This window comes from Eulemur rufifrons, chromosome 18 (genome assembly GCF_041146395.1).
Source record: "Eulemur rufifrons isolate Redbay chromosome 18, OSU_ERuf_1, whole genome shotgun sequence".
In the NCBI taxonomy this organism is placed as follows: Eukaryota; Metazoa; Chordata; class Mammalia; order Primates; family Lemuridae; genus Eulemur; species Eulemur rufifrons.
Window position 1 is genome coordinate 35,720,813 of NC_091000.1, and position 22,983 is coordinate 35,743,795.

A 22,983-nucleotide genomic window follows, 5' to 3' on the forward strand; every position below is an offset into this window, starting at 1 on the left:
AGTATAAGTGATATCTGAAAACAGAATGCCAGAGACAGAAAATTTCTGTGACAATGTACTATAGGCTTAATTTCTGCGTGGCAGAGGTGTCATGGTGAGATTGGTGAGGAGTGTGGTTCCCTAAGAGGGAATTCCACCTCAGACTACTGAATACCTGAATAAACAATATTGTATGCTTATAGTCATGGCTTAAATGCAGGAGTTTATAACATGATTGCTCTGCCTATTTGGAAGATATATTTATCCACAGTGTATTAAAAAGTGGTAGGGAGACTAGCAGGGAGCTATTACCATAGTCCAAATAACAGATAAGAAAGACTAGTATGGGGAAAATGAGCTAAAAGAGTCAGAAAAAGATGTTCTAATTACTTCAATCAATTATACATTAATATTATCTATTACTGTACTTGTAAGATAAAAGAACTTTTTTAAGTACACATAATAGAACTATAATTTATCCTATTGTTTATTATAATTTCTTAATATATTTTGAAATCCATATGAAAAATTATGTTCAAAATGAAATTTATCTTCTTTATAAAAACCTATTTCTTCCTCTTTCTGTAATACCTATTTCAGTTGTTAGTATCAAAATTCACCCAGTAAGCTTAAAAATCTCAAGATTATCTTCAATTTCTTTATGTTCATTATGACTTAGATATGTCTGTAGAATCCGGAGTGTCTTCTCTATCCTCTCTGTCACTGTTTTAGCTAAGTTAAACATCATCCTCTCTTGCTTAATTCCCTTTAACTGTAACAGCCTCCTAACTGATTTTCCTATCTCCACTCTTTTCTAGTTCTAGTCCAAAGTTTACACTGCCTTCTTCCTAATGAACAGATTAACTGTAAAGAATAAATTAACTATATCCTTCTCATGTCTTTCTAGCAGTTCCTGGCTGTCTGTAAGATGAAGTATCAAGTCTTTAGAAAGGTATGAAGGCCTCTTCATAAATGTGGCCTCAACCTATCTCTTAAGCCTCATTCCTGGCTATTCCTTCCCAAGAAACCTATGTGACAACCATATAGAAAATCCCATTATCCTAATCATTGCCTACTTTTTCTAGACTATAAACCTATTCATTTCGTATGGCACTTGTCAAATGACAGTGCCTGGGAAAAGTTTATGAGTGAACATTTTTAATCAATCTCTGTTTAGCAAATAAACCAACAATCTTTGTATTCCATTAGTAGTTGATTCTACAGAATGATTGAAAATTTTTTTTTTCTTCAACATCTCTTTCCTGTAGACTACTATGACGGTTAATTTTATGTGTCAACTTGAGTGCGCTAAGCGATACCCAGAAAGCTGGTAAAACATCATTTCTGGGAATGTCTGTGAGGGTGCTTCCAGAAGAGATTAGCATTTGAATCAATAGACTGAATAAAGATGATGGGCTGGCATCATCCAGTGTGGGCTGGCATCATCCAATCCACTGAGGGTGAGGACAGAACAAAATGGTGGAGGAAAAATGAATTCCCTCCACCCTCCACTCCTTGAGTTGGGACACTCATCTTCTCTTGCCCTTAGATATTAGAGCCCCTGGTTCATGGGAATCAGACCCAAGACTTACACTGGTGCTCACCCCTCTGTTCTCAGGCCTTTGGCCTCCGACTGGGAGTTACACCATTGGCTCCCTTGTTTCTCAGGCCTTCGTACTTGGACTGAATTACACTAGCAGCTTCCTGGGTCTCCAACTTGAAGACAGCATATTATGGGATTCCTCAGCCTCCATAATTGCATTAGCCAACTCCCATAATAAATCTCCTCTTTTATACATATATATTTATATATAAAGATATATATAACTTATTGGTTCTATTTCTTTGGAGAATACTAATACAACTACTAATTTTTTTTCTAATGTATAATATGCCACTAAATTTTTTTCTAATGTATAATATGCCACCTGTTACCATTTCCCAAACACAATCTACTATTTATTTTCATTATTAAAAATAATAGCTCATCACTAAAGAAAATTTGAGAAGCAATGGAAAGAGAAAAACAAAAAAATCAACCAAGTAGTAACTACTAAGGAATTGGTGTAGGTATATTTCCTTATAATCTTTTTTATTATGCTTAGATATCATACACATAAATACAATTTTATATCCTGCAAATTTATATTCTAAATTTTCCCTTTATCTAATTTCTAAATTAATAAATGAATTTTGATATTCTAATTTTTTCTGATGAAAAGTGAAAAATGAAATCACTTTTCTTATTAAGTGCATATATTCGTATAACATACATGATATAAAAATGTATTCTTGAAACAGGTATGACCTCATTTGTGCAACTAAAATGTACTGAAAATATATGCAGCAGTATAATTTTATCACAGACAGTATAGTACAGAGTTTAACAACACAGACTTCTTGCATTGGAATTCCAGCTCAATATGTATTAGTTCTATGACCTTGACAAGTTACATAACCTCTCTGTGCCTCAGTTTTCTAATCTACAGTAAAAGGAAAATAACGGTACTTACCTCATAGGACTGTTGTGAGGGTTAAATGAGTTAACCCATAAACTGCTTATAATGTCTGGTGTATATGAAATGGTCAATAAATGATAGCTATCATTATTATTATCTTTCTAAAAATCTAAGCTTTAATGAACAAAATCTTGTTAAACAAAGCAAAATACAAATAAAGTTTGTTTACGGAAAATATACAATGAGCATTATATAAAATTATAAAAAACAATTAAATATATTTTATCATCTTCTCTAGTGCATTGGAAATCAAGCAGGTGGGGGAAGGAGGGGAAGGATAAATTCACACCTAATAGGTACAATGCACACTATCTGGGGGATGGACACACTTATAACTTTAACTCAAACAATACAAAAGCAATTTATGTAACCAAAATTTTTGTACCCCCACAACATTCTAAAATTTTTTTTAAAAAGTGTCTTAAAAAAAAGAGGTTAGAAAGAGGAAAATATGGAAACATAAGAGAGTTTTTCTCCAAGGCCTTCCTTTGGTAGGATAGAAATATGTGAGATGGTGAAAGGAACAGACCTAAATAAACATGGGGCTAACAACGTACGATGTATGAATGATTTCACTTGGAAAGAAAAAGCAATCACAAATTTACTATGCAGTAAGACTGACCTGAGGGAAAAGCAATAAAACACTTTCACAGAAAAATACTGTTAAACCCAGAAGAAAATAAGCCAATTGACAGAGATACATTTGATGAGCCCATGAAAAAGAAAAAGTAGATGTCGCTGACAAATAGTCCTTACTTTGTTCTCAACGTGTTTCAACTATGCTGTACAGAACAATAATTTTGGTTTTATTGGAAAATAACTATTTATTGCAATTTGTCTAAAAAACCTGGTTTATAGGAAAAATTTTCCTGTACTTTTGAATAATTAAAAATATATTTCCTAAGTAATAGAGAAAAATATTAATTCAGAGGCATTCACAATGGTGGAAATCTTAAACCTAATCATCTACAGTTTATCAATATCAGTTTTGAAAATTTTAACCTGCTACACTGCCCAATATAAATATATACCAAGAAATTAAAATATAGAACCTTAAATTGCAAAGGAAACATGGTTGCAGAATTCTTGCTACTTAACTTTAACAAATTATTTTTCTTTATAATTTGCCTTTAATTGCTATTCATATATTTTCTGCATCTATTATGTACCTAACCAGATATTACCTTGACTGAACTACTTGTATTTTATTGAATTGTTATGCCTATCCTTTATGTTTCGTGTCATTTATTTCATTAATCTCACTATTAGATATGATCTCTTGCACCAATCAACTTAAACTCAGGTATGACACATATAGATGCCAAACGCTAAATTCTCCTTTCCTGTAACCATGGCAGAAACTACAAATCAACGTTCCTGGAAGATACTACCAATTGAGGGTTGGATCTCAAGGAGAAGCTTAAGTTCTACTGTTATCCTAAAGCATTTTGGCTCTCTTCTGATACTTTTTGAGAACTCATGATTTTTCATTCTTTCAACAAACATGACCAGAATACCCTATATGGACCAGCTATTGTGCAGGGTTGGGAGCACAAAGAAAAACAAGAGAGGTCCTCAAGTGACTCAACATTTCAGGGAGGAAACACACAAGTAAAAAGATCACTAAAATGCTAGCAGTATGTATGTATAGCTAAAAGAACACACAGCAGAAGCAGCTAAGGCAGATTCTGATGGTGTGTTTGGTGGGTAGAGAGTGAATGGAGGTATAAGGAAAGGGCTCCCAAGGGAATCCTAAAAAATAAGCAGAAATTAGCCAAGTGAAAGGTGGGGTGCAGAGAAGGGGGAAGGAGAAGTATGGATGTACATATGTTGTGGGAACAATGTGGAATTTTTGTAAGCAAAGGAAGCATCTTTTAAATTTGAGAGAACATAGCACCTTTTAGAAGAATAAGTTGCATAGTTACTGGACTACATTTTGCAAGAGATAAAGTTGGGGAGGTAAATTGTGAAGGACCATGCATGTCATGTTACAGAGTAATCACTAAAGTATTTTAAGCAGTATTTGTGAGAGCCTCCAATGTAGGGAATATCCAATTTGTAAGTATCTTGATATAGCTTAAAAAAGTTATTTTATGTGGTTTCCTACAGTACCAAGTAGAATGTTCTCAGGATGAACCAGAAACATACACAACTGATCTGCTGCTGAGATGCAGATTAAATTTTATCAAGCAATCTAGATCACAAATTATGCTATTTTACTTTTCAAATGAATTGGAATCAGAATCCATTATATATTATTCTCTGGTGTATAGCATAACTGAATAACCATAAGATAGCTTAATGAAAATAATAAAAAAAAGGATATCATAAAAAGACTGTCAAAGAATGTTTTGGAAAAAACAGGTAATTAAGTGGGTGTTACAGGTTGACTTGTGTCCCCTCCAACACCACTCCTTATGTTGGAGTCCTAACCTCTAGTACCTTAAAAGGAGACCTTATTTGGAGATAAGTTATTTACAGAGGTAATCAGGTTAAAATGAAGTCACTGGGGTGGGCCCTAATCTAACACAGCTGGTATCCTTAAAAACAGGAAAATGTGGACACAGAGACAGACATGCACACAGGGAAAACACCTTGTGAAGGCTGGAGTTATGCTGCCACAAGCCAAGGGGCTAGGAGAGAGGCCTAGGATAGACCCTTCCCTATCACCTGCAGAGGGAACATGATCTTGATGATACCTTGATCTCAGACTTACAGCCTCCAGAACTGTGAAACAATACATTTAAGCCCTTGAAGCCACCCAGTTTGTATTACTGTACTTTGTTGTGGCAGCCCCAGGAAACTAATACAAATAGGGTTACAGGGGAAGTAACTTCAAAGAAATTACATGGTAACTAAAAGCAATAATTTACCTTATACTGGATCTTTTTTTTGTAGAGTAAAAGTTCTGGAAAGGGCATTATTTGGTCAACAAAATTAATATAAGGAGAATAAATTAAATAAAAGCAAACATTGATATAAATTTATGAAATGGATAACTACACTGTAGTTACATAAGAAAATATCCTTATTCTTAGGAGGTACATATTGAAATATTTAGGGGTAAAAGATCATGAAGCATGTAACTTACTCTTAAGTGAGTCAGTAAAATTATTATATGTGTATATATACATTGTGTGGGTGAGTACATATATATACATGGAGAGAGAGGAAAAAAACAGGAGGAGAGAGAGGGAGGGCGGATGGGAGAAACTCACATAAAGGAGGGGGCAAAATGTTAACGATAGTGACTCTGGGTAAAGGGTATGAAAATTCTGTGTGCTAGTTTTATATTTGCAAGTTTTTTAAGTTTGAAATTATTCTCAAATAAAATATATATTTAAAACACTTATTTTAAAAGTAATACCTAAGTTTATTGTTGGAAACAAAACATTTTTAGTAGGGCATTAATCTATAAATAAAAATGCCAAAATATAAAATGAAAGAAAGAAAGAAGAAACAAAAATTCAGGAACTGATCTAAGCTATAGAAATTTTAAATGCTTCAAAAATTTGAGATGTAAATTTCCATGTACAATAAAAACCAGGTACTATAATCATGGTGTTTAATAAAAAATGTTATTTAATATTATAACAATAATGCAAACTACATTTACCTTTGCTTAAAAATAAGAATGAGAGTATCTTATTTTATAGAAAGTATCTGTACACTTATTTAGAAGAACTATTAATGGAGAACGAAAGGCCTACCTTTTCATATTTATATAATACTCACACAACTATTGTTTCATAGCATTACAATTACATTGATATCCATCCTCAAGTTTCTTTATTTTCTAATGATAATTCTAAAATATAGACAGAAAAAAATCAACCAGACCATAAAAAATAAGTCATGCTAAAAAAGCACGTGGCAATCCTCTCCTTCCTTTTTCTTTTCGTGGGGAAAAGGTCACTCACTGGTTACCATAATCAAGGAATTTGCCAGTATACACAAAATTCTTTGTTGGGAAAAATTTGTTGGATATACACCAGTTACCAGCAAATCAAACAGACATAAATACCACAGTAAGCAGTCATTTATTGGGTAACCCTGCGCAGAGTTGCATGAAAGCATCCAGAGGCAGAACAAAATCCACAGCAGAGATGCTGCTTTTCAGATATACTGTGGCTGCAGGTGACATGGCCCAGTGCCAGAAACAAAGGCAGAGAGAGATTAGAGGCAACTTCTTCCTGGCACCACAGAGCACTACTGAAAGCAATGATGGTAGCAAGGTGAACTCAGTGAGCAAGTGTTCCTCTGTGGATTCAACTTCCAGTCTCATTGTGAGCCCATTAGTCTCACTTTTCTTCTCCAGCTGTTATCATTAGCCTCTGGCAGAAATTATGACTTCCAGCATCTAACTAGCAGCACACTACTGTGATAATTTACACTAAGATTAAAAATGAAAAATTAAATAGTGGACTTTCTAGCCATCTTTCTCTTTTTGTATTATAAAAAGTATCTCTTCTTCCTCCTCTTCTCCTTTTTACTTCAAACCTCTAGAGAACTTCAACTGTTCTGGACGTTACTAAGTTATCGCAAATGAAGTTCTGTTTATTTCTTTTTCCTGAAGTCAGTGCATCAAGGTACTTCAAGACTTTAAAGAAAAAAATTATGAAATTAAGAAATTATGGGCAGGCATGGCAGCTCATGCCTGTAATCTCAGCATTTGGGGAGGTCAAGGTGGAGGATTGCTTGAGCCCAGAAGTTCAAGACCAGCCTGAACAACATAGTGAAACCTTATCTCTACAAAAACTAGAAAAGTTAACTGAGTGTAGTGGCATGTACCTGTAGTCCCAGCTATTTGGGAGGCTGAGGCAGGAGAATCATTTGAGCCCAGGCGTTCAAGGCTACAGTAAACTGTGATTGTGCCACTGCACTCCAGCCTGGGCAACAGAGTAACAGTATCTTCAAAAAAAGGAAAGAAATTATAAAAAAATTTCTCTCAAATGAATTAGATGAGCCATCTGTAGAATAACATACCAAGTAATAATTTGGGAAAAAATATCCAAATTCCAATCATGGTGACTGGGGTGAGCTTTTATGACACTATGAATGTGTTTAAGACTGTTGTGCTCCATTTGAAGAGAGGCTTAAAAGAATGGAATGGTCAACAGCAACTATAATGACTATAAAAGAGAACCACAGAAAGTAACCATTTGACAGCATGCCTGCAACAGACCTACAAAAGAGGATGCTCCACCACATATGAATTGGATAAATATGAAAAATGAATATTTTGAATTATGTGGCAAACATTCTATCTCTTTACTAGAAATAGAGGCTGTACACTAACATGGCCATGAAGATCCTTTGGAATTTATATGTCATCCATGAGGGCAGAGACTTTTTCTGTTTTGGTTGCCTCTTTATCCTGAGAAACTACAAGAGCATAGCACTGAACAAATATTGTTTAATGAATTAAGATTATCTGACTCTTTTATTCTAAATCAATGTTACCATAAAGTGATTTTTTGCTTATATTTGGATTCCCATACAGTTTTGGTGGAGAGAGAAACTGCTGGCCAGAAAGAAGAAATATTGTGGTTTCCTTAACAGTTAAACTCCTCATGATAAATCATTTTGCTTTATATGTTATAACTTGCAAGTTTGTTTAGTGCCAGTTAATAATTGAAATATTCACCAACAATTGTGAAACATGAAAAAATTAAGGTTTTGGTGTTAAAAGCTACCACAGTCAGGCTGCTTTTGTGCTTTTCTGGTTTTTACTCATTATATACTGGCATCTCTTTTTCTCTTATATTAAAACTCTTGATATTGATGACATTAACAATTACTTATTTGCTTCATCTATAATATATCCACAATAGTTTCAAGAGAACTACATGAATATTACCTAAAAAATAAAGCTAGGAAATAAAAGCTTAAGATTTCTTGTGGTTCTTTTGTCCACAGAACATATCCTACAAAGAACAGACAGTCAAAATACTCATTTCAAAGCTACTTGAAATACAGTCATATGTTGCTTAATGACAGGTACACATTCTGAGAAATGACAGGTGAGTTCGTCTTTGCGTGAACATCAAAGACTGTACTTACACAAACCTGGATGATACAGCCTACTACTACACACCCAGGCTCTATGGTATAGCTATCACTCCTAGGCTACAGATCTGTACAGCATATTACTATACTGAATGCTGCAGGTAACTGTCACACAATGGCAAATATTTGTGTATCTAAACTTCTCTAAACATAGAAAAGGTACAGTAAAAACACAGTATAAAAATAAAAAATGGTACACCTATAGAGGGAACTTAACTTGACTGGAGTTTGCAGGACTAAAAGTTGCTCTGGGTGAATTAGTTGAATGAGTGGTGAGTGATTGTGGAGGCCTAGGACACTACTGTACACTACTGTAGACTTTATAAACACTGTACACTTTCTTTCTTTATATCTTCATTCTATAAGCTTTTTTCTTTTTCAAATTTTTAAAAACTTTTTTGTTAAAAATTAAGACACATATTACATGTTTACATATTAGCCTAGGCCTATACAGGGTCATTAATATCACTGTCTTCCACCTCCACATCTTGTCCCACTGGAAGGTCTTCATGGGCAATAACACATATGGAGCTGTCATCTCCTATGATAACAATATTCTTCTGGATACCTCCTGAAAGACCTGCCTGAAGCTGTTACAATTAACTTTAAAAAAAAAAAAAAGTAGAAGGAGTACACTCTAAAATAAAAAATATAGTACAGTAAATACATAAACCAATAACATAGTTGCTATTATCAATTATTGTGTACTGTACACAATCGTATTTGCTATACTTTTATACGACTGGGTGGCACAGTGGGTTTGCTTACACCAGCATCACCACAAACACGAGTAACTCATTCCACTGTGATGTTATGAAGGCTATAACATCACTAGGCAACAGGAATTTTTCAGCTTCATTATAATCTTATGGAACCACTATCACATATGCGATCCATTGTTGACAGAAACATACTTATGTGACACGTGGCTATAATTATTTTCACTGTGTGGTTAAGCCACCAACTTGACATACAGTAGGGTCCTTTCAATGTCTTTTCAATTTTTAGGTATTTAATCTTCCTCTTCTTTATTTTATTTTTAAAATTATCTTAAAACATTTAATAATTTCAAGGTCAAAACCATAAAAGAAAATAGATTCCACTTGTTAATATGCTATTTTGTACTTTGACCAGTGTATCTTTGAGAAGAACACTTATGAGCTGGCTCAAAAGGGAAATAGGTAAGTGATTTTTCTCGATATTGCCAAATTCCTTTCATTGTGTGTGTGCCATTTACAATGCCATCAGCAGTGTAGGAAAATGCCTCTTTTCCCACACCCTCATTAACAGATTAATTTGGTGAATTTTTGGAATTTTGCCAATCTGAAAGGTGAATGTATTTCAGTGTAGTTTATATTTCTTTTACTATGAGTGAGGCTTGAGTATTTTTTCATATGTTTAAGGAACAATGACATTTATTTTTCCGCATATAGGTGATTTATTGCCCATTTTTCTATTAGATTATTGGATTTATCTACAATTTTTAGGAGTTTCCTATAAACGAGGTACACTAGCCATTTGTCTATGTTTTAAATTCCAAATATTTTATTCAGTTTGTCATTGCCTTTTTTTGATGTATTTTGCCAAGTGAAAGTTATCTATTTTTATGTAATCAAAACGATCAGTCCTTTCTTTAATTACTTTAGGATATTGAGACATAGTTGGGAAAATTTCTCCCACTTCCAGATTATATAAAAATTCACTAATGCTTTTTCCTAGCACTTGATTCATTTTTTTCACATTTAGGTATCCAATCCCTGGTTTCTGGTATGATAACTAGATCTAAGGTTATTTTTCTCATATGGTTAGCCAGTATCAGTTATTATAAAGCCCATCTTATCCTCACTGTTTTGAAGTTAGGGTGGGATTTAAATCTCCTCTTTCCTCAACCAACACTAAACCATTAGGAAATGTTATAAACTGAATGAAAACAAGCTAACAAAATATCACAATTTGTGAGATGCTGCTAAAACCATGCCTACAGGGAAATTTGTAGTTGTAAAGCCAATATCGAAAGAGAAAAACTCAAATTTTATTTCTGAGTTTTCCAATTTAAGAATCTAATAAAAGAGTAAATTAAACCCAAAGCAAGCAGAAGGAAAGAAATAATTTAGAGTGAAAACTCAATGAAAGAGAAAACAGAAATACAATTGAGAAAATCAATGAAACAAAGAGTTGGTTCTTTGAAAAGATCAACAAAACTGACAAATCTTTAGCAAGACTGAACTAGAATAAAAGATTATAAAAATTACCAAAAATCAGTATGAATGAGGTAACATCACTGCCAACCTTAGAAAAATTAAAATGATAATAAGGCATACTATGAACAACTTTATAACAATAAATTAGACAACTTGGATTAAGTGTGAAAATTCTTAGAAAGACCCAAATTACTGAAGCTGATTAAAGAAAAAATAGAACAGCTGAATAATTAGTAAAGAAATTGAATTGGTAATTTAAAATCTTCTCACAAAGGAAAGCCCATGTTCAGATGGCTTCAGTGGTAAATTCCACCAAACATTTACATAAGAAATAATACCAACTGTTTATAAAGTTCTTCCAAAAATAAAGGAGGAGGGAACACTGCCATATTTCATTATATGAGACCAGTATTATCTGGATAATAGAGTCAGACAAAGATATCACAAGAAAAGAAAACTGCATACCAATATTCCTTATGAGTATAGATGCAAAAATCCTCAAAAGTAATAATTCCTCCATAAAATATTAACAACAAAAAAAATCCAGTATGTATCAAAAGAATCTATAACATTCAAGTGTGACATATTCAAGAAATGCAAGGTTGGTTTAATGTCCAACAATCAATTAATGTAACATATGTTTCACTTTTTGTTTCTTGTTTGAAAAATCTTTCCCTATTTCAAGATCACAAAGAAATTCTCCTGTATTATCTTCTAAAAGTTTATAATTTTGCCTTTATACTTCAAGCTTTAATATGCCTTCTCAGTTTGTGGTATAAGGCTCCAATCTGATTTTTTCCATATTATTACAGTTGAATGTCCCCTCCCCACCCAGATTCTTGTGTTGAAGTCTTAACCTCACAGTACCTCAGAAAGTGGCCTTATTTGAAAATAGGGTTGTTATACATGTGGTTATTTAGGATAAGTCATACTGGAGTAGGGTGGAGTCCTTAATCTAGTAAGACTGGTGTCCTTATTAAAAGGGGAAATTTGGACACAGATAGGCATGCATAGAGGGAAGCGATGTGAAGAGAAACAGGGAGAAATATGCAAGCCAACAAGAGGCCTGGAACAAATCCTTCCCTCACAGCCTTCAGAAGGAACCAACTCTGCTGAATCTTAATTTCAGACTTTTAGCCTATAGAACTACAAGACAATAAATTTCTGTTGTTTTCACCTAGTTTGTGATACTCTGTTAGAGCAGCCCTAGGAAACTAATAAAATAACTATTTATCTCAGAATCCTCAATTGAAAAATCCTTCCTTTCCCCACAGACCTGCAATACCAGTTCTATACTAGATGAAGTTTGTTTATACATCTTGGTCTGTTTCTGGGTCTTCTGTTCACGTCCCTTAGTTTATTTCTCCTAATTTGCCCTAATTATGATAGTGTTATAAGAATTCTTGGCCTGGCACAGTGGTTCATGCCTGTAATCCCAGCACTTTTGGGAAACCAAGGCAGGAGGACTGCTTGAGGCCAGGAGTTTCAGACCAGCCTAAACAACATAGCAAGACCTGTCTCTACAAAAAATTAAAAAATTAGCCAGGTGTAGTGGTGCACACCTGTAGTCCTAGCTACTTGGGAAGCTGAGGCAGGAGGACCAATTGATCCCCGAAGTTCTAGGTTGCAGTGAGCTATGATTGCATCACTGCACTCCAGCCTGGATGATAGAACAAGATCCTGTCTCCGAAATAATTAAAATTAAAATACAAAAAAAAGAATTCTTCATATCTGGTAAAGCAAGCCCTTCTGAAACCTGTTCTTGTTATCAGAAGATACTGGCTATATGGCCCTTTGCTCTTTAGGGTAAGCTTTACATGTTCCACCAAAACAAAATAAACCTGTTGATACTTGGATTGGTTTTTACATTGAATTTATAAATAAATTTGGGAAGAATTAATTTATCAACATGATACATCTTTTTGTCACTTATTTAGGTGTCATTTTTTGACTAAAAATTTCACATTAAATTATGTATCAGAACTAAAAGCAAACTAAACAATAGTAATTCTAGATATTTTTCAAAGTTCATACATATCTTCCCACAATCCCCAGGGATATAGATTTGACCACCACACAGGGGTGGGAGGGATGGAAGGAGAGATATTCACAGCTGAGAATAATTATTACCAACTGCAGCCACCATGGCTATTTATATTCTTGGTCACATCATTATCAATGTGGAAAATGAAAAGACAACTGGAAAAGAAACAATATGAAACAAGTACATTAGCTTCTGGCATTTCAATTCCAAAAATTAAAAAATGTTGTCTGGTCAGCTCTCTTAAGAAACAGGATTTTAAACGCCATTTCCTCATACTCTTTCATCCTGGACATGAGATTCTTAGTCTTAACTATGCTGTCATCACTAGAGAATTGTAAATTTTCCATTCAGAGGAAAAACTGCAAAAGATTGACCTAATTCACTCAGAGATGTAAAATCTATGAAGGTTTAAGTTGAATAGATTTAAATTTTAGCAAATACTAGACAAAAACAAAGTTGATAATGAAATAAAATCTAAATTTTTTTTCTGTCAGGCAATACTATAAAAGGATAACATCTCTCTTAATTTGTCCATATATTATTTGATGACAATGGAAAGGAGACAACATACTAATTATTATTCTTTACCTTCTCAAGTAGGTGACTACTCATGTCGCTATTATGAAATAGTAAAGAAGACAAAAGCTACAGAAGATACACAAAAGTAAATGTGATTTTAACTGGTAACCTCAACACAATTCATCAATAGAATGCTTCCTTTGCTAGATTCATGCCACCTATAGGCCTTGAGAAGGTTCCTATTTCAGCAAGTTATCAAAGAAAAGGTAACCTCCAAAAGAGTAGGGATATTGTCTGTCTTATTCGCCAAGTCTAACGTGCTGGTCCACAGGTAGGCACTCAATAAATATATGTTAAATAAATGAATTGATGTTATTATAATTTCAATAAATTATACCTCCTTCAACAAAAATAAAATGTTGCAGTTGACAAAGTGGAAAGAAAGGATCCTATCAATTGCATGAGCCCAGAAGTTTGAGGCTACAGTGAGCTATAATTGAGCCACTATACTGCAGCCTGAGTAACATAGCAAGACCCTGTCTTTAAAAAAAAAAGCTCTATCATTACTGATCAGAGTAGTAGTATGATTTTGTTTTTTATTCAACTTAAAACTTGATGGTTTTAAGAAGCAATATAATATAGGTTCAAAACATTGACATTATATTTTAACAGACAGATGATGAGCAGTCTGAACTCATACATTTTTATATTATTTGAAAGTATGAAAGCCTGTTTGTCATTTACATTTCTGAAGTAATATCTGGAATAAAATGTTTTTTCCCTGGTTCAGGCAGTATTAAACAACATAGACTTATCTCAGGGATACAATTAAGACTGCTTCAATTTTACCCTGATTTCAACTGTTCAGAACAAAGAAAATATAATTTATTTGCCTGGAAAAGCTAATCAAACTTAGGTGAGCTTCCCTTCTAAAATATGTACGATAGATATTATCTTCTATACATAAGTCCATTACTTAGCCAATTTATCAATCCCACATTTAGATCTTCATTACTTAAAGAAAGCTCTGAGGATGAAAAGCTCTGAGGATGTTAGATAAGATAGCAGTTATAGTCCTCCAATACAAATAGAAAATGTAGCATTACTAGTCCACTATCAAAATCATGCTTCTAAAAATATCCTATCTCCTTGAATTAATATTTAGACAACCAAATACTTAAAAAAGACATGCTGGGTATTTTAAAATGAGTGTGTCAGTGAATTAATTCTGTGATCCCCTGCTACCAAGTGAGTATTGTACAATCTGTTATTATTCACTGTCCTATAGATCATCTGTTCTTGATGCTGGTTTGTTCCAGGAAGAGAGACAGCTGCAACACTATACCCCTGTTCAACCTGAGGACCATCTGACTTTAATTGTAACACACAGCTTGATGTGGCTCTGGGTATGAGAAGCCAAAGTATCGTCTGCAATAATCTGGAAAAGCAGAAACCTGCCAACAGAGGGCTGAAAACAGGGACTTGTGCTGTCTGGCTGCCTGACGTGCTGCAGGAAATATGATTAATGAGTAAGGTATAATGATATCAGGAACCCGATTAGCACCACAAAAAGGTCACAGATCAAAGTAGTATGCATTTCATGAGCTACAATCATTACATAAAATCTGCGGACTTGAAGAGGTAAACCAAAAAGAGAAGGAGGATAAAACCCTTATGTGATAACATGCTAACTTGTACATAAAATACCATACTAACAATTTAATCTTTTATAGAAAGTTAACAGGAAATTATAAAATGAGTCAATATAAAATGTACTATGAGAAAGCTTTGTTTATCATAGGTATATAATAAATATTTTTGAATAAATGAATGAGTTATTAAATTCTTTCATAAAGGCACACATAGGCAAAATCAAGTATTTTTCCTAACTATAAATTAAAATCATCAGTAACATATTCAACTCTAAACTATCTTTGCATTGGATTTGCAGTGAATTTTTATATATTAATAGTTCTGTCTGGGAATGTAAGCTAATTAAGAGCCTCAACAATGAAAACATCTGTAAAACTCAAGGATTAGAAATCACTGGGGGAAAAACATTAAGTAATAATGTATTATAATAAACATGCAGTTAATACTGTAAAATATTATTTTGTATATAATTTCATAGTAATGTTGAAGTCTAGAAAATGGGTACCCCAAATCCAAATATGATTGGAAAACAAGTTGATAAATTGTAATCTTTTCTTTTCCTTGGTGCCCTTATAAACTCATTACAAATAGACCTGGCTCTTCCGAAGTCAGGCAGTAGGGATCAAGATTGGAAGTACTGTCAGGAGAGTAGCTTACCTCAATTTGTACAATTAAAATTTTTAATTATCAAAATATTTGTGAATAACTTTAAATATAACTTATATAAATGTTTCTGCCTCTTTGATCTCCTTTAATGTGAAATAAGCACACTAACAACTCTTTCTATTATTAATAATTACTAATTATGGTAATGATTAATAGAGAACTGGCTCCCTCAAGACTTAAAATTTTAAGTTATATTTAGAAAAAGTATGTCAATAATAAAACGGCCAGAACATGATTTTATTTTTTAAAATATATTCCTCAAAAATGGGGATGATACTTTATACCTTCATAATTATATAATTACTTTATATCAAATATTTACTCAAAACATTTTTTAAATGGTGATTCAAAAGGCACCATTAAAAATTGAAAAACCAAGCCAAAGACTAGTTGAAAAATATTTGCAAAACGTATGTTGGATAAAGGGCTTTTATGGTGAATATATAAAGATCATTTACAACTCAATAATAAAAAGACAAAGAACCCAATTAAAAAAATAGGCAAAAGATTTGAATAGACAGTTCACCACAGAACATATACATATAAGGAACAAGTCTGTAAAAAGATGGTTAACATTATTCATCATTAGCGTAATGCAAATTAAAATAACAATGAGATACGTACTAGAATGGCTAAATAAGATTGACAATACCAAGTCTTGGCAAGGTTACGGAAACTGGAACTTCATACATTGTTGGTGGGACTATAAAATGGTACAGTAAACATGTTCTTATCTTAAGATCCAGGAATTCCACTCCTAGGAATCTAACCAAGAGAATGAAAACAGTCATCCACACTAAGACTTACTATGCAAATATTCATAATAGCCCCAAACTGGAAAAAACCCCATGTCCATTAACTAGTAAAAAGATAACAAAATGTGGTATATCTATAAAATGGAATACTATGCAGCAATACAAAGGAATTAATCATTGATATATGTAACAACATGGATGAATCTCAAAAACATAATGCTAAGTAAAAGAACCTAGGCACAAAAAGACTACATATTGTATGATTTCATTAATATAAAATTTCTAGAGAAGCAAAACTGTAGAGACAGAATCAGTGGTTGCCTGGGGCTGGTAGTGGGAGCAGAGGCTGACTATAGGCAGAAGGAAACTTTTAGAGTGACATAAGTGTTCTCAAGCTAAATTGTCGTGATGGTTACACACTGTATAAATTTAGTAAAACTCATTGAATTGTACACTTTTTTTTTTTTTCTAGATAGTCTCGCCCTGTCGCCCAGGCTAGAGTGTAGTAGCATCACTATAACTTACTGCAACCTCAAACTCCTGGGCTCAAGCAATCCTATTGCCCCAGCCTCCCAAGTAGCTGGGACTCGTGCAGTACTCGTGTATTTTTAGCAGAGACGAGGTCTTGCTCTTGCTCAGGCTGGTCTCGAACTCCTGAGCTCAAGCGATCCTCCTGCCTCAGCCTCCCGTAGTGCTAGGATTACAGGTATGAGCCACTGTGCACAGCCTGTACAGTTTTTAAAAGTTGAATTTTAAGGTATGTAAATTATACCTTAATAAATCTGTTTTAAAAGGGTAGACAAGCACTGAAAGAAAAAACAGTTGTAGCAGGAATGTACCGTTTATTCACTTCTATGATCCCTGGGACAAAAAAACCACACAACCATAGACAACTGCCACATTTAAGACATCTCCATCAATATCTCTCAGAGCTAAGCTTTGCCTTAGTCTCTCACTTTCATCACAGAAACTTGGCATCTTTAAAAATTGGAGTAAATATAAAATGTAACACATACCTGATACAATAATATTAGGCACTATTTTCTGAGTGCCTACTGTAAGCCAGAGAATATTCTAGGTATTTTACATACATAATTACAATTTTATACTCCTAATTTCAAAATTACAAATGAAGAAACCAAGACTAATAAAGGTTAAACTCCTAAGGTCCCATAATCAGTAATGTGATTGATACAGGATTGGGAAATCTGGTCTAACTTCAAAGTTTATATTCTTTCCACTCCCTTACATTCTTCCAGTATATATATATAAAATGTGAAATTTCAGTAATAATGAGATTATAATAAGGCTCGGGAAGATAGGATTAAAATACAATTGTTGGTATGAAAGTATGAAATGTCACCTAAAAAACCAAAATGCAATAATTGCCCTTGTTTAATGGCAAATTTAAAATACAATGCAACTGAGATTTCATTTTAATATAGAATATGATAATGATACTACTTTTAAATATTGAAAATAAGGCTTCCTTATTCTAAACTTCCATGAAACTTATAAAGGCAAAAAAGAAAAATCATATTAATTTCTCACAAAATAATATAGAATTCATACAATGGAGGACATTAAAGAGTCCACTAAATAGAACACTAAAGAGTTATTTGTAAGCACAAATTTATTATGCTTTTAAGTTTTCATATTCTAAATATTATGTAAAGATTTCCTGTAAAACATAGGTACAGGATGCAATTTGAAAATCTTGTTTCTATTACCAAAATGTGTAATGGCCTTCTCACCTGAAGCACAAAATTATGTTCCTTTCCTGGAAGGAAAACCCCACCTTTGAAAAAGCTTACAATTCTAGTTTCACTTATAACTTTCACATATAATTTTGAATTATCATGTATATGTGAACATGACTTAAATTCTACATAAAATAAAAGAAACTACTACACCTTTCAATTCAATAACATTTTATAAAGTATATATGATGATTCCTGAAGTATTACATCACTTTCAGTTATTCCTATCAACTACAGCTTTGTCCAGAAGAGCAAGGGTTAATGATTACATACCAACACATGAAAGATGTTTGCGAAAAGGCTCATGACAGACAGAGTAGATGATTACTATCTTACCAATCTGTTTATGCGAACAAATTCTTCTGAGGTTTTGGCCCAAGGAGGAAGTTCGACATCAGACACGACTGTCCCATCATCCATCACTCCAAGATTATAATTATTAAAGTTGACAAACATCTCAGGGAGATAATAAAACTCAGGGATCAACTCCTACATAAAAATAAAAGACAATGTTATATTATAAACTGTAAGATACTGACTCAACATTCAAAAGGACCTGATCATTTTCTATTGTGTAGAACAAAATAAACATAAAGAAATTATTTTCTCTTTGCATATCATACCCCTATCACAAAATTCATATTAAGGTAGACAGATCCTATCCAACCAAATTTAAATAACACCTTACTGGTATAAATACATCTTATAGGCTTTTCTTCACGACACGTCTGAACCTCAAAACTTTTAAATACCAACATTTGAGTAATAATTGAGGTTTGGAAAGATATAAACAGATTACCATGCTGTAACAATGACAGCCTAAACTAAATTTTTTTTATGAGGAATATGGAATTTTTACCAGGAGAAAAACAAAACTTTTATAATATAAGCATTAAAATGCCACTGCCTTGGTCCCTTTATCGACCAGGAAGATAATTCATTACATTTTAGCCATGGTTTATCAATATATTTTCCTCACATTTAAAACATTCAAGTTTAGTTTTAAGATACTAAGTCTGATAAAAGATCAAAATTTATAATCAATCTATTAATAGAAAAGGACCTACATAAGAAACTGGGTAAATTAAATATATAACTTCAATGACAACACTTTAAATACACTTTAATAGGACACTTAATAAGCAGAAAAATGCAGCCGTTTAGGCTTTTGTGTGCAATGAGCCCCATATATAACTATTTCAGAGGCCCTGTAGATCGGACTTAAAATCCAGTCTTGACATGGGTCAGTGGCTCAGTGGTCTTTCAGATACCCCCTCAGGGCCAGCTATGGCAGGCCTAGCTTTCCAAACAGTTGAGTAAAATAGGGAGGTCATCAGATTTTGGACAAGGTCAATATGAACTTGCCAGAGCAGAGAAAAAAGATCCAGCAGGAATTAAGCTATTATCACCTCCATCATCCATGTGAAATGTTGCCTGACTCTGAATTGTACATCCTTTGTTTACAATCACAATAATTAACTAAGCAGGGCAGAAATGAGCTTGTCCTCCAAATGGCTGACAACCACCTGATCATCAGACTTAAAAAACATTTAAACTGAACAATTAAAAAAAAAAAAACAAAGCCTTGTTAAAAGTTTAGCCACAAATGAAATTAGACAGTGATCACACAAAAGTTTTAAGATTCTCTTCTTTGAAAACAATGCATATAAGCCTAATTGACAAAAGGGAGAAAGACAAATGTGTCTTATTTTATGTAGCAAAAAGCCATATCCAATTTGTTTGAGCTAACATTTATTGCACGGCATGAGTCAGGTACTAAAATAAACTCTTAAATCTTATTACATTTAATCCTCACAACAACTTTATGAGGTAAGGTATCAATCATCTCCATTTTAAAAATGAACCAAGGATCAAAAAAGTAAAGTAAACTACCCAAGGTTACACAGCTGATATGTTATAAATTTGGAACTTGAACCAAGACTTGTCTAACTCTAAAGCCTGTGTCCTTAGTCACCAAATAAGCTTGTGTTCTACTTATATAGTATACACAGAGCTAAACATTTTAAATATAAGTTTTTAACATATTTTCCAAGTGATACTTTAAAAAGAAAAAAAACCTAAATAAAACTTGTTCTTTCATGATAAGAAAACTGGTTTTATTGAAAACATATACATTATATATAGAGTATGCATATCTCTCACTATATAGTAATTATTATGTAATAAAGTTAATCCAAAAAATTTTAAATGCTATAATTATTATTTACCTGATAAGTCACTTTATGAATTTTTCATATTAATTTGCTAAAGTTTGCATTCAATTAATTTCCAACTTTGAGAAATTTTACCAAAATGTCTTATTTTCATTTTGTAATACTTGAGCTATTGAAGAGGAATGTTACTATACCCAGGTTGTCTTCTGCAATAAAGAGGGAGGAACATGCCTTCCTTGTTTATTTACAATCAAAACCAGCATTTGGTTTAATTAAATACGAATTATTTTCACTTCAATAATACCTGCTGCCTCCCTCCATCCCCACCGACACCATCTCATGATTAGAGGATGCTGCCCTTCTTTCGCCTGTTATACCTGTCATGCTCTTGTGTAATAATTCTGCTAGATTCAAACCAACATTTACAATGGCTGAATTTTAGGTGCTAGGTTTCCCCTGAATTTTAAAATGTGGGAGATCAGTCAAATGACTATTATAAATCAGAGATATATATTACATAGAAAAACTATGCCAAAAAAGTATTCTTTATTGAGACCAATTCCAGAAAGCAGAATGTGACAAGTGACATTTCATAGCAATTGTCAAAAAAATAAAGTTTTCAATTCTTCTACTGTATACCACAAAAACATGATTTTGTATATTGTTCTCCAAATTTTACATCTGTTATTTTATTAGAGTTACTCAACAAATTAACAAAAAAATTATTTGCTCAAAATAGAAATATTCTCCACAGGTTTTTTTTTTTTTTTTTACAAGTTCTAAACTCAATTAATAGAGAAATATATTTTGTTCCTGGCCCCATTTATTTAAACATATAAACTTAATATGAACTTAAATTACTTTAATATTGATGCCTTATCCTAAAATGGAGCAAAAATATACATTAAGAAAAGAAATTTTTAATAAATGATACAAAGAAAGCAATTTCAAACTTTTAAGTCTTACTGGACCATGTTAAACTTTCAGCTATACAATTTCTACCATGTTGGGAAGGAGGTAATAACCAACCACCAATTTCCATTTAATTACTATAGATTTTATTTGTGACTTCCTAAAGATACATTTTATATAAATGTTATTTTAAGATAGGCATTTCCTTCCTCACAAACATTTGTAAGGTCCAGAGCAGAGGCCTCTTGAAGGCATGCTTTTCTGCCTTTTGCAAAAGTCTAAAGCAAACACAGATTGTGTAAGGTATCTGGGCAAAGGAGGTGTCAAAAAGTCTGTATTTTTAAAGAGACAGAAGCCAAAGAAGAGGCATAAGATGTTCCCCAAGATTAGAGAGGCAGGTTTCTCAAAATCTATAATCAGCTTTCTCTGGCCTCAGAAAGGAAAGGGATGAAGAGGTTAGACTGGAGTCCTGGGGACGTGGAGTGGTAAGCAGGATCACTACATGTCTGTCTGTCTGTCTCTCTCTCTCTATATATATACATATATATATATATATGAATTAGAAAAAGGCAACACTTGTAGGCTAATGTAGCCCAAGGAAACTCAGTTTAGTAAATGGAGTGAATACAGGCTGGATTTCAGCTCCTATTCTTTTCCTTAGTCAAGAGTCCTCTCGTAGAGAACAATCTGCTTACTGTACATGGTGGCTCCATGCATGGCACACTTACTGAAGCTGGTCCCTTGGCACCAGGGCTTTTGGCATCAGCAAATATTTCCTAACACAAACTTTGTATAATCAGCAAGCTGTCTGCCTTCAAAAGACCGTGTATCTTAGAGAATGAGGATATGACTATTGAACAAGATGGACCAAAGACATGAAGGCCAATTATCTAGGCGTCACATAAGCCTGGATTCTCATTCAAGCCTTGAGAAAAGGTGTTCCCTACCCTAACCCCCGAATAACTATGAGTGAATTTCTCACCAGCCTAATATGAAGAAGGGTTGAATTCAAATTGGGACATTGCGTTATCTTTTATATCTATTTCAATAATGGTAAAAAGTTACCAATATATTAACTGATAACATATTTCTAGAAAACAAAATGGTGGGAAGAATTCACTATGAGCAGAAATACAAATAGAATGTAAATGTTATCTTTTATTAAAAGAATAAAATTTATAAGAAGTTCTTCTTAATGGATTATTTGATTTAAGCCTTAGGCAGATATGAAGGGTGATATAATACATCATCCCAAAAAATTTATTTAATTTTTACTCTGTATAGAGAACTGTGTTACAGTTTGGGATACAGAAACACGATAAACAGAAACCCCATACAGAACAAAGATCTAAATCAGTAAGTAAGAGTAAAAGGATATATCGATTAAGATAAAACAAGTTGTAGAAACAAACAGCATTCTAGAAGTTCAAAAGAGAAAAGTATGTCTAAAAGTTGAGGTGGTCAGAGAAAGCTATAGGGAAAAGAACATAATACACTGCATTTTCCTAACACAGAACTCATCAATCTGTACTGTAATTGTCAGTTTGTTTGAATCTCTCTCTAAATTGAAGGCTCCCTGAGACTGAGGTCTTCAAACATGAATTTAAAATGGGACAATACTTCTAAGAAATTAACACTGAAGAGAGAGATTATGAAAATTCTACATACACTATAAAGGATATCATCAAATTAGCACAATTAAATTAGTAAGAGAGTAAGCATCTATACAGTA

At 33.2% G+C, this 22,983-nt stretch overlaps 1 protein-coding gene across 2 annotated transcripts in view; it reads right to left on the reverse strand.

Moving 5' to 3' along the window:
* Nucleotides 1-22,983, reverse strand: part of LRBA (LPS responsive beige-like anchor protein) — a 637,829-nt gene that overhangs the window by 111,166 nt on the left and 503,680 nt on the right. For both annotated transcript variants that reach the window (XM_069493475.1, XM_069493474.1), the window contains one exon: nt 18,502-18,654. In XM_069493475.1, coding sequence (XP_069349576.1) covers nt 18,502-18,654 — 153 coding nt within the window. The remainder of the gene's footprint in view (nt 1-18,501; nt 18,655-22,983) is intronic.